General features: G+C 38.3%; 1 protein-coding gene across 1 annotated transcript in view; it reads right to left on the bottom strand.

Moving 5' to 3' along the window:
• The window catches only part of LOC111151045 (ribosomal RNA processing 15 homolog), a 40032-nt gene that overhangs the window by 11354 nt on the left and 15389 nt on the right, over nucleotides 1-13289 (bottom strand). The window contains exon 4 of the mRNA XM_022508767.1: nucleotides 11290-11491. Coding sequence (XP_022364475.1) covers nucleotides 11290-11491 — 202 coding nt within the window. The remainder of the gene's footprint in view (nucleotides 1-11289; nucleotides 11492-13289) is intronic.

Raw genomic sequence — 13289 nt, 5'->3', positions numbered from 1 at the left:
AAAGAATTCCCAGGACAGTATGGGTATTAGCACCTTCAAATAATCACCCCCAAACAAACAAAAACTAGATGGAGATGAAGATAGGCAGACAACTCTATAAAACAAACACACGGACAAGGGTCAACAATTATCAAACCTAGGTGACAGAAACACTGGTCTTTCATACTTTCTTCCTGTTTGAAAATTCCCATTAAGCAACCGGGGAAAAACAAGGATCCTAAAATTTCTATTAGGCAAGCAATGATTAAATACAGGATGCATCTGATACCCAATAAATTTTAATTAAGTCCCTGATAAAAGAATAGAAAATCAATTCTAACAGTGAACTTATAAAGAATTCCTTAAATGAGTTCAATGAGTTTGTTTCATGATTCTGAAATGCTTTACTACAGTAATAGTTTATCTTTCTTAACAGTTTTGAGAATGAGATTTTAAAACCTGTAAGTCTCCACGCGCTGCTACACCTCTAGTGAAGGGGCTGTGAGACCCAGGCAGACTCAGACTGCAAGTCCTCTCCCTAATCATTCTCCTTCGAGCCTCAGGGGGTGACACTGCGACTCATTAGCCAGCCCCACTCTTCTAGCTCATCTAGGTGAGAAAAGGGAGACCCAGTTTTCAGTTCTGCTTCTAACGAAGGACCTCAGATCTTTTTAAGGAACAGGCACGGATGGCTGATTTGGAGCAATGTGGACTGGGTTTTAATCCAGATTCCACCAACTACCATCAAAGTGACCTGGGACAAGTCACTTAATATTTCTGATTTGGAGTTTCTTACCTCTAAAATGAGAATTCTAGGGATGCCTGGGTGGCTCAGTTGTTAAGCATCTGCCTTCGGCTCAGGTCATGATCCCAGGGTCCTGGGATCAAGTCCCACATCAGGCTCCTTGCTCAATGGGGAGTCTGCTTCTCCCTCTCCCATTCCCCCTACTTGTGTTCCCTCTCTCACTGTATCTCCTCTCTCTGGCAAATAAATAAAATCTTAAAAAAAAAAAAAAAAAAGAGAGAATTCTAGTATTTCTTAAAATGTAACTATATAAAAAACACCTCTCAAAGTACCGGGCACAAAGCAAACAGTACCAAGCCCCTTCCTAGTCCTTCTACCACCATTCCCACTTCCTAATGCCCTGAATCATCACATATATGCACAGAATCCCCAACTAGGGATATCTGGAATCTTCTAATGATGTTTCTACACACTAATCACAAAGATGAGAACATTCAAATACTGTAGTATGAAAGCAACCATTTAGAAACCAAGCTCTCCTTCGTAAGTAAAATCTTTAAAGTAACAGAGTGTAAGTATAGCTTAAAATGGGGAAGAGAAAGTGGGCAATCTCCAGGTCCCCAAAACCTAGGTTTATTATTATGTAACAATTTGCATCAATAGACTAGAGGCACCTAAAATGAGAATTTTCCTAATCTAAACATAATTTTCATTAAATTACTGGATATTTTTTGGATTATCTAGTAATTCATAAAGAGAAACAGGTTCTTTCCAAATTGGTTTCCAACTTTCATCTTTGACTACTATCTGTTAAGAAAAATAAGAACTAGGGGCGCCTGGGTGGCTCCGTGGGTTAAAGCCTCTGCCTTCAGCTCAGGTCATGATCCCAGGGTCCTGGGATCAAGCCCCACGTCGGGCTCTCTGCTCCGCGGGGAGCCTGATTCCTCCTCTCTCTCTGCCTTCCTGTCTCTGCCTACTTGTGATCTCTGTCTGTCAAATAAATAAATAAAATCTTAAAAAAAAATAAAAAAATTAAGAACTAAATATAAGGAACACAAAATGAAAGTACCTGCAGACATTTACATAGCACTGTGCCAAGCGCTATTCTAAGGACTCTACGTATACTAACTCCCTGAGTCTTACAGCTCTCTCTATGAGGCGGTTGTTGCTACCAGAATGATTATCTGAAACACTTAAGGAACATGAGGCATCGTGTGGTACGTAACCCATACGCAGTGTATTGCAGGACAAGCGTTTCGACCCAGGCCATCGGGTTCCAGGCCGTGGCCTCTGCTACTGTAGAAGAGCTCACACATCCCTCATCAACATTCTCATCTGCCTACAGCTCAAGCAAAAGCCACCAACCAACTCTTATTTGTGATTTTCAGCAAGAAACAAAATATTCTCTCGATGTTTGCAAACGCGCCATCTAAGTGTAAGCGCGCAGCGTGAGACTTACTTTGCACAGGACAATTATTAAGGAAAAAAAAAAAAAGCCTGAACCTCACTGATGAGAATCCTATACACACACCACGCCAGCAACTTCGAATAGAACAGTTTTTCAAATAGGGCCAGGAGACATGTGGCACCATCAGTAAATTTTATTTCAACAGTAACTAAAGGTGCTACAGAAGCCCCGTGATTAGTTCTTCCGTGTCCCCCATACCCGTATTTCCCCCATGTCAAAATGCTACATGCACCACGTTCCAAACATAAGTTTGCTTCGATTACAACTGCTGTCCAAATCCAAAAGCACGCAACATTAAAGCTAAACAGCCTATTTTAAAAGGAGTTGAGAAACGGGCTTTAAGCTGTTCCCATCAACAGCAATGTGTACAATCATGCTCATTCTCATTTCAAGCTTTGGAGTCTCTCTTTTGTCTAAACTCCAATCTATTTAGGCATTTTCAGTAAACAAACATTAAGCTGAATTGTTTACAAAGTTAGAATTCCACACATTCCAGCCAGAGCTGCTTTCATGCGAGAGTAAAACACTGTTGCCGTGCAATGCAGGGCAATTTAAGGACAGTATCGTTCTCTACCCCCTTGCCTGCCTTCCATTTCCCCAACACCAGTTAAAAACTAAATCCTGAAAACTGTGGGGGGGGGGCGGGGGGACCACCTAGGGAGCTGCATGCAGAATCCCTCCATTCTTCGGGAGCAGGAACTCAGTAGGTCTCTGAACCCTACAGAACGCACAGTTTTCACAGGATAGAGCAGTGCAAAGCTAGGTTTAGTTACTAACATACCAAAGAAGCCAGGTATTTCAAAAGTATTCCCACCACTAAATACGCAGCTATGGAGGAACTGTGATGGCCATTACTGTGTTTGAGAAACAAAGCCCCTAACTTACCTCTATGTTTGACATTTCAAGTGCTCATTATCACAAAAATCAGGAAAAAAAAATTGTGTGTGTGTGTGTGTATATCTATCTATCTATCTATATATATTTCCACCCCCGCTGCTCCAGCAACTTTTTCCCCTGGGAATTTTTCACTGAAATTTGTCCAGCAATCACTAAAAAAATTACTTTCTAACAGAAACTAGCTAACATTTTCCCTTACTACGAAATTATTATTGTGGCTTCATTATAACCAAAGGTGAATGTGATACATAGCAATTTCAAATAAATGAAAACCGTGCAAGTCTGTAATTCAAGAGTTTGAATAACATACAGTCAAAGCCTTCCTAACAGCAGTCAATATATACTCTTTTGAGATTCAGATTTAAAATGCATCATATGCATCATATTTCCTTCAGTCCCACCTTTAAGGAAATAGACACTTAAATTCCAAGAAGTTTGACTGGATTTAGTCAACTTTCAATAAAAGAGCAAAAGAACAACCACGACTTTGGAAAGTAAGGAAAAAAAATAACGGCTCTACATTATTAAAATCTTGATCACTCAACATACCGGGAAAACATATCACTAGATTTGTACGTGTTCTGAACGGGATAAGGAAAGAGCTATTCCTGAGGGATAAAAAAGTGAAATTTTTTATGAGACCCTTTCTTACACAAAATATGAATTATTGTTGCTTCCTTAAACACAGCATCCTAAATACAATTTAATCTTTTTAAAAACCACTCAAGGTCAACATCACGGAATTCGGCAATGTGCCTTCTTACATGCTGGTGTGTAGCTGGTACGGGCCTTCCATTTATTTGGTTTAGGAATGGAGTGGAATTTACAGGTTCTGGATTACAGAATTCTCTCCAAATAACTGACAATTAATTTTTTTTGACAATTTTTTAAACCTAGAAACATTTAATTATGTGAAAAACTCTCTAAAATACATGATGCATCTTCCCTGACAAGGTAAACAGGTAAATTGTTTTAGGGCCCCACAGAGACCTACAGGACTTCTGAGTCTCTGCAGCAAGCGCTCACATACACTCTTCCCCCCGGTCGCCCTCCCCTCTGGGTCGCCCTCCCCTCTGTGTCGCATCTCCTCCACTGATCAAGTGCCTCGCCCCACACCTGCTGTTTTTAACCCACTCCTTACTGTCATTCTCATTTCTGATTACAACTTCATCTCATGAAAGTCCTCCTCTCTTGGGGGAAGGGAGGTGAAACAGGGGGTGGGGGTTCAGCAGTGCACTTGTGATGAGCACCGGGTAATGCAGAGACGTGCTGAATCATGACACTGTACACCTGAAGCTGACATCATACTGTACGTACACTATACTGGGATATAAAATAAAAGAAGCCTTCATCCCCCAAACATGTTCCATCTTTTAAAGGTTCAATTTTGTGAAAGCTGTCACCACTTCTGAATCTCCTAAGCTGTAAACCTCACAGTCATCACAATGCCCCCTCTCCCTGAACCCTCTGAATTACGTTAGTTCCAAATCAAATCAATCTATACCTTAAAACTACCTCTCTGACCTGATTATTTTCCAACAATCCCCACCCTACCACATCTTAGATCAGGTTTTCCCCTCTTGCTTATGGCAACAGCCTCCCACTAGTTGGTCTTCTGACATAGTCTTTCCATCCTTCAGCATTCTTTTCCTTAAAAATAACCAAATCTGATCAGGTCATTTACCTGATGAAAAATTACAACTGGCTCTCAAATGCCCAAGAAATAATGTCCAAACGCCTTACCAGAAGACTGAAGACTTAAAAATGTGACCTACTACTTCTCCTCAGGTTCCCTTTCCCAGCCTCCCACCAATCAGCAAACACCCAATATCCCAACCTCTACAAAAGAAGAACCAGGAAAGGAAATTACAAAGGATGTGAAAAATTGAGAGCTGGTAGGCTTTGTTCCCCTGTCGTAGCACAATGATTGCCCGTTGCTTTTCCTTGGATTACCACTAGTGAAAATGTCACTCACTAGGACTCCATTCTCTGACATTTATTTCATTTCTTTTAAATGTTTTCAAAGATTCTGTTTCAAATAGGCTAGTTTCAACAGCACTGAACACTTGCTCTAATTTATGACTTTCTTCATGAAATTCTTTAGCTTGAAGGTAAATATTTCAACAGAAATGCCGCTCACTGGTGCTTCCTTTCCTGTTATCATCAGAATTCACATTATAAAATGAAAACGCTTCTTTAGATACTCAAAGCACCTTTACCCAAAGACTGGGTTAGTCCAGCGAAGGAACTAGTACCTTCACTATGTTTGCTTCATGACTTTAAAACTAAAGCTAAGCGTCTCATACTCTCCTCAAGCACATTCCTGTTGAGAGTCATATTTTCTATGAACATCCTCCCATCATTTTTCCAACTTCACTACCTTCTCCTTTCATAAGCAACATACCATCTGTACTACCTGGAACATTTGCTCAAACAATTTTCAAGTGGTTTCTCTTCTAGTTTCCACATGAAATGTTTAGTGGACTGAGTCATTCCCAAGAACCAAACCTCCACCGAACTTAACATTTAGTACTTTACCCCAAATTTCTACTTTTTTGGTTAAGAATCACTCTTTTCTTAGGCTTTCTCACTTCCACTAACTGTTTTTTTTGTTATGGCCCTATTTCACAAAGATATACATAAAATTTAAAAAAAAAAAAGTTAACTAAGTCCCTAATATTGATTTGACAAGATTTATTGTAATATGGCATGTCAGTGACTCGAGAAAACGGACATTACTGAGAAGGAGATATTGGGCAGTGAACTCACAAATAAGTGACTTACTTCCGCACATAAGTTTTGCGATATAAGGAATTTAAAAGAAAAAATGTTAAATTTGTGAATGATAGATGTGTAATGTGTACATTTATTAAAGTGATGTACATCACTGTACAAATGACCCGATTTCCTATGATGAAAGAGATGTGCAACTGCTATTAAGAAAAAAAAAAAAAAGTTAACCCTTACTTATGTAACAGAAGAAACAGCTCATTTTTTAATAGACAAAAACACTTAGAAATACTACTTTCCCTAAGTTCTAGTGAGGGCTTTTTGATTTACAGACATTAGCTATTATCTCTTCTGAAATGAGCCCAGCATGTATTCTTTGCTTTTTTTTACTTTGCATTATGTGGGTTCAGCTCCAAGAAATAAAGTGTAGTAATTAATGATTCAAATGTAATTTAATGTATCAGCCTGACATCTTTTAAAATACTTACATCTTTTCAAAATCTCTTGTCTTAAAAATGATGTTTAAAAAGCGATTATACCTTTTTGGCCTCTAACGCAGGCTTTCCCAACTACTTTACGCCAGAGATCATGATTGCATACAATAAAATTAAGACAAAATAAGTAAGAAAAGTACTAAGGGCAACAATATTATCCAAAATTTAATCTGGTATCTGATTATCTGAGATCTGATAATCTGATTATCAGCAGAATCAGATTAAAAAAAATCTGATAAACAGCTAATGATGTGAAAAGCCGTCTTTGGAACATATAAAACTTTGCTCCAATCCAGGCACCAAAAGCCTTTGAAGATTATGGTTTTTAAATGGAGGAAGCAGACTTTGAATAGCTGAAGTTGTAGCTCACAAAAATAGTAAATAATAGAAATGTAAAATGAAATAAATCAAATGTAGATATGTAGGGCACAATATATATGACCCTTAAAACAGACTTAGGAAATCACAGCTATGCAATGTGTAAAGGCATGATTTAGTAATTCTGCTTATCAGATTAAAAATAAATCAACACACTAGACAAATTTTTAAAAGATCATACACTGTCTTTTCTTCATTTTCTAAGAAACGATGTTAACCACAGATATGCCAGAACATGAATCTAAGTTTCTAAAAATCCTTAAAGGATAGAGATGATCGCAAAGCTGGTTTCCAAGAAGATACAAATACAGACAAATACAGGAGGGGCGTATATCTGCCGTCAGTGGACATTTTCCTCTTTATAAGGCTAAAATTTTAGAAAAATGTTTACAAACAAGTAATTTTTAAATAGTCCACTTCAAAACATTAAAAATGACCACTTCAAATACTTAAAGATTTATTGTTTGTGAAATACTTTATAATTAATTTAAGGCTCCCAATAATTCCATTAAAGCAATACGAAGTTACAGTAAGATTAACCTTTTTGCTTTTAAAATAAAAAGGAAGTCTTCCAATTAAATAGCAGACACACATTTATCTCTAATTCTTATGGAAAGCCCACTAAAATTAAAAGTATAAAAAGTTATAAACGAACAAGGAAATAAATGAAAACTGGTTAGAGCTGTGATAACCAGTTAGAGAGAAGGAAAGCTAACGTTTTAAGTGAGAAACTGGATCCATGCTCAGGAACTGGAGGCAAGAGGGGAGGCAGACGTGAGGGGTGTGTTAAAAATACAAGATATCTGACAGTCTGTGTAAGAAGCAGACTCTTCATTTCCCTTTCTGACTTATGGAGGCAGGTGACCGACCCTACCATAGACATGCAGATTAGTCTCTGAAGACATTAAACCAGAAAAGGTTTAAACGCAGGAACGCTGATTAATATAAAGAGACAGCACTGAATAAACCTATGTACTGACACTGTTTGACTTGGGGCCACGTCACCCCAACCTCTGCCTCTGCGGTTACTTTGCCTGCCACTTCTGTCTATCAAATCTCCCCTGTACATCTCCTGTAAGGATACTTAACACGGGACTTAGAACGCACCCAGATAATCCGGGATACTCTCTTCACCTCAAGATCCTTAAGTTAATTTTATCTGCAAAGACCCCTCTAAATAAGGCACATTTTACAGGTTCTAGGAATTAGAACACAGGCTTATCATTTTAGGGGCCACTGTTCCATCTCCTACACATAATTCAGCCAACACATCAATTAAAAATGAAGATATCCTACACCCTTTTCCAGAAAGCTACTGGTAAATGTGACCTTATCAAAATGAGAGTGAAAGCCAAGAGAAAATAAGACAGTCCTAGAAACAGAGGCTACTGCAAAGGAAAGAAGTAAACGGAATTCCCTGGGCAGTGATAAAGCAAACTCCAAGCGCACACCAGGGTAAAGAACAACCAGTCTAGATTATAGCAAGACGAACATGGAGAAAATAGGACTGAGAAGGGTTTAAAAAAAAAAAAAAAAAGAGGCAACTGTTACCTCTAGGAAAATAAAAACCATAGGAAAGCTAAGTTGAAGAATAAAGTATTATCATACCTACTTTGTTCAGGAGTAAATGATGTTCACATTGAATACTGATCTAGCTGAAAGCGTTAATATGCTACATCAGAAGGACACAGTATGGGAGGTACGGCAGCAAAGGAAAGAATGACAATTCTTTGTCCTCCATAAAAGGTATCTAATATTGACAAAAAAAAAATAGTCTAAATATTATTTAACATACAGAGGTCAATACCACAACCAAGATCTAAGAACTGAAAATGGTTACCTTAGAAGGGAGCAAAGCAAGGGGCCAAGAGGGATGGGGAAGAGCACTGGCAATTTCTTTAAGTCACTGGTTCCCTTTTGAAACTGTGTTCCTATTGCTTTGAAAATAAAATTCATTTATCGCCAAGAAAGGGAAAGGTTCTCAGAAAAGTGTCTTGTCCAGGATCATAACATAGTTAAGAAACATCTATCAAAATGCCTTAAAACTTCTTGTATCCACAGGAGTATGGAAATTCTTAAAAAGGGGCTCTTAAAAATAAATTCCCAAGTTTTGAGTGTTCCCAGGAATAAAAAAACAAAAACAAAACCAAAAACCAGACACAACCAAAAGCACTATTAATGTATGTTCATTTAATGGATCCAACCTCTAGTTTATATTATTACAATCCCATCCAGCTTTCTTAATATAAAAGTACTGGCTCTTCTTTGTTTTTGAACATAAGACATTAATGTCACAACTACAAATAACAGGTATAACAGGGTAAAGGAGCTGAAGACATAGGAAGGTATTTCCTGACGGCTATCCTGATAGACAGCTATCTACAGTCCACATGTGGATGAACTCTAATAGTAAAGATTTCATAGTATTAGGAATACAAGATACGAAGGCTGTGTTCTGACCCCTTAACCCCAGGAAAGGGACAACAGGAATTTCCCCAAAGCTCTTCTCCTCGATTGTCTGAGAAGGGAAGGGGCATGGAAAAGGTGCAATAGCAATGGGGCTAGGAAGAGGTAAAATATGAGAAAAAAAGAAAAATTTATTTTCTACTTAATTAATATCCCTCTTTATCCATTTCATTAATCTACGTCTCATTTCTGAATCGTGTTTTGGCACACTACTCCCACCTTTCCCTTCCCTCCTTCTCAACTGCTTTGAAGTCCACCTATTCCAAATAACCTACACAGGTTTACTGATCGATGTCCTAAATGAGCATGACCGTTACATCAAAATCCGCCCCCCGCAAACAGGGCACCCACTTAACTAACCTCTTACTGTACCTAATGATAATGTGCAGTCTAAACATACTAATTTAGAATTTTTTAATCTTATTTACTTGAAGTCATCTATCTCTACTGTAAGATTTTGAAAGATAGAAGGAAAGCACCAGGTACAACTAGGCAAGCATTTTTGATATTAGTAACTGACCCAATCACAAATACCATAGTACTTTAATATTATTCAGATGCAAAACCAAGTCCAATAAAAAAAAGTAAGTCTGGTGGTTTTTCCTTAAATATGAAAAGCCAAAGTGAAAGCAACATTTTTAAAAGAAATGTGCCAAGATATTGTTAGTTGGGATAAGAAGCTCTAGAAACAAATTACTTTTAGAGCAAACCCTCTTCGGTTTGACAGTGAAATAGGAAAAAAAAAAAGAAGTCAAAGGAAAAGTGTAAATGGTAAGAAAAAAAGGCAACAATGGTATAACTCATGAAAAAAATAATACCAAAGCAAAAACAAATGCCTCTATTAAAGTCGTTCTGAAATTAACAGAAAAAAGAAAAAGAGTAAGTCTGTCTTTCTCCATCTTCCTATTAACTCCTCACGCAATGCTGCTGGATCGTTCTCTAACTTTTAGAGTAAAATGTCCCTCGTGAGAACACAGCAGGTTAGATTTTTTTTTAACTAAAAAGTAATCATCCCCAAACACAGTATTCATGTGTTTATAATTACTTCTGACATGTTAAAACAGCAGCATCAGTGAGCATCAGTATTATGTAAATATTGAAAAATAATTTGGAGGGGTCCCTGGGTGGCTCAGTAGGCTAAGCACCTGCCTTTGGCCCCGCATCGGGCTCCCTGCTCAGCCCGTTTCTCCCTCTCCTCCTTGCTGGTGCTCCCTCTAGCTATCTCTGTCGCCATCTCTGTCTCTTTCTCAAATAAAATCTTTGAAAAAAATAAATAAATAAATAAATAAATAAATAAATAAATAAATAAAACCAATTTGGGTCCTTTAATATGTAAGAGAGACAAAGTTAAATAGCTTAGAAAACTTTTGTCAAATTTAGGCAAAACCGGCAGCTTAAAGAACTTGAAAAGTACCTCAGCTCTAGGTTAGCATGACATTCCTATATGCTATTCTTCCCAGAGTTTCGACTGGCAAAGCAAAGACAAAACGCTTACAACGGAGACTCCCGATTGATGCACTTTTTGTTGGCAATAGAAATTAAGCCATCAAACACACCAGTACTTTAATTAAAAAACAAAACCAAACAGAACAGCCCTTTTGTGAGTAAGGCAGATTTCAGAACTTTCACCTGGTACCTACTGGAGTCCGCAGGTCAACAGGACTGGAGAAGCAAAGTTATCAAGCCAAAGATCGTGAACAGGATTTATACTCTTCGTCCTCCAGCTAGTCAAACATCACCGAACAGCCTAAGTGCAAAGACTACCTTCCACTGTGTTCCCCAAAGCTCTGAACCTTCCTATTTTAGAAGTTAAACGCCATCACAATTACCTCTGTGGGCGAAGTTGCAAAGTGAAGCTGTACCCCTCACTCAGGTTTCTGTTCTCCAAAATGCACAAAAAGCAGGATTTCAGGTAAGAGAGACCTGGTATCTCTCACAGACTGACGTGAATCCACTGGTCCCTGAGTCCTAAGAGCAGCAGTATGTACGTCACCTCTAAATGGCAACTTCCATACTGAATAAATTATCATGAAACTTAAGAATACTAACTCTTAAATTTATAGTTTGCTTTTTCATCCCAAAACTTTAAGAACTAAAAGTCTGATGCACTGAGTCCTATATAAATGCTTTACCTGTTTGGCTTTCAAGTTCTTTCCAGTCGAACTTTTCTCACTTGTACTTGCATCCATCCCTCTCAGAACACTGATGAAATCCTTCTTGGAAACAGTCGATATCAACTTAGCACGTTTTCTAATAGAACTTCCAGCTTCTTTAACCTTTTCATCAACGTTCTTTTGGTGCTTCTGAACGGCGTTAAATAACTGTACCACACCCCTACAGAACATAAAATGACCAGAATAACATAGTTAAGTAACAGTTACACTAGAATACAAACTGTGAGGTTAAGAACAATGTGCTTTTACAGCTTAGGAAAGAGGCAAACATGTAATAGGCACTCAAATGAAAAGAGCCGAATCTAAAAAATGAACAAACGTTTCAATGAAAGAATACAAATTTCTGAATAGAGAATAAATACATATGGACTGATATGATTTTTCTTTTCAGCTTTCATCTTTCTCAATCAACTTTTGTGCAATTAGAACTAACAATTACTTTTAATGCAAGTATCTATCCCTCAAAATATATTATTACATAATAATTACATCACGATATAATGGATAGAGAACAGCCTCTACAGTTAGCTGTCTCACCCGGACACTACGGAAGATTTTCCAGATTTCAGTTTCTTCTATAAATGGAAAAAATAATACTCAAGTAGCTTAAAAAGAATTCAGTTATATTATCTGCAACTCTTATGATAAAAAACTAATTTTTTAAAAATTTATTTGAGAGAGAGGGAGAGCACACACACAGCAGACAGAGGGAGAAGCAGGCTCCCCTCTGAGCAGGGAGCCCAATGCAGGACTCTGTCCCACGACCCTGGGATCACGACCGAAGCCAGAGGCAGACACCTAACTGACTGAGCCACCTAGACACCCTGATACAAAAGTAATTTTACCCTGATATAAAACTAATTTTAAAGTCCTATTTTAAAATGAAATACTTATTTAAATATTTGTTCTATAGTTAAGTTCATTCCGAGAAGGATTCTGAAGACTGAGACCTGTAGTGTCCATCACAGCAGCCGTGAGCCACATGGAGCTGCTGAGCCATGCAATGCGGCCGTCTCGTCCAAACAGCACTATGCTTCAGGTTTAAAGCGGGACTGAATTTGTAAGACTTAATATGAAAAAAGAGACTTCTAATATCTCAACAAAAACTTTTTTTTTTAAAGATTTTATTTATTCATTTGACAGACAGAGATCACAAGCAGGCAGAGAGGCAGGCGGGGGGGGCGGGGAAGCAGGCTCCCCGCTGAGCAGAGAGCCCGATGCGGGGCTCGATCCCAGAACCCTGGGATCATGACCGGAGCCGAAGGCAGAGGCTTAACCCACGGAGCCACCCAGGTGCCCCTCACCAAAAACTTTTATATGGATTACATGATAAAATAAAAAATAATTTGAATATTTTGGGTTCAATAAAATACATTGGTACAATTTATTTATTTATTTATTTTTACCGTATTATCTAGATAGTACGTGGCTACAAAAAAGTTTTACATTATGTATGTGGCTCCCATTATATTTCTACTGGACAACACCAATTCAAACCATTACTATCCTTTCAAGGTCCACAATTCTGTCACCGGGAGAGGCACTCTGCCATGTACCTGGAGTATCCCTGCGTGTTCCTGCTACGTTTTTTAAGGATGTGAGGCCCTGACTATTTTTTACACCGGGCATTTCTGCGAGTTGAGTTTGTAGGGTGCAACCTTGAGAGATGAGGTAACCTCTCCCCCCAGACCAAGAGCAGGCTTGTTACCATTCACCATAAAAGCAGTGGATTCCCAAGTCGAGTGTTCTTCTGTAACACAACCCATTGCCTGCTCACGCATCCTTACAGGGCACCTGTGTTACCAATGAGGGACAAAGGAAACCAGTGGAAATGTGATGCTCTGGCTACTCTGACAAGAGGAATAAAGTCCTTTGTCTCTGACCCAAAAGTCTCTTCTCTTCTGGCAGTATAAAGGAAACTAACAGGCTAGCTTATTAGCTTGTAAGGAGGATAAAAT

The sequence above is a fragment of the Enhydra lutris genome, unplaced genomic scaffold (genome assembly GCF_002288905.1).
Source record: "Enhydra lutris kenyoni isolate GAN:26980312 unplaced genomic scaffold, ASM228890v2 scaffoldscaffold25, whole genome shotgun sequence".
Classification (NCBI taxonomy): domain Eukaryota; kingdom Metazoa; phylum Chordata; class Mammalia; order Carnivora; family Mustelidae; genus Enhydra; species Enhydra lutris.
The sequence above is the reverse complement of the archived record's forward strand: the minus strand, read 5'-3'. Positions and strand labels throughout refer to the sequence as shown.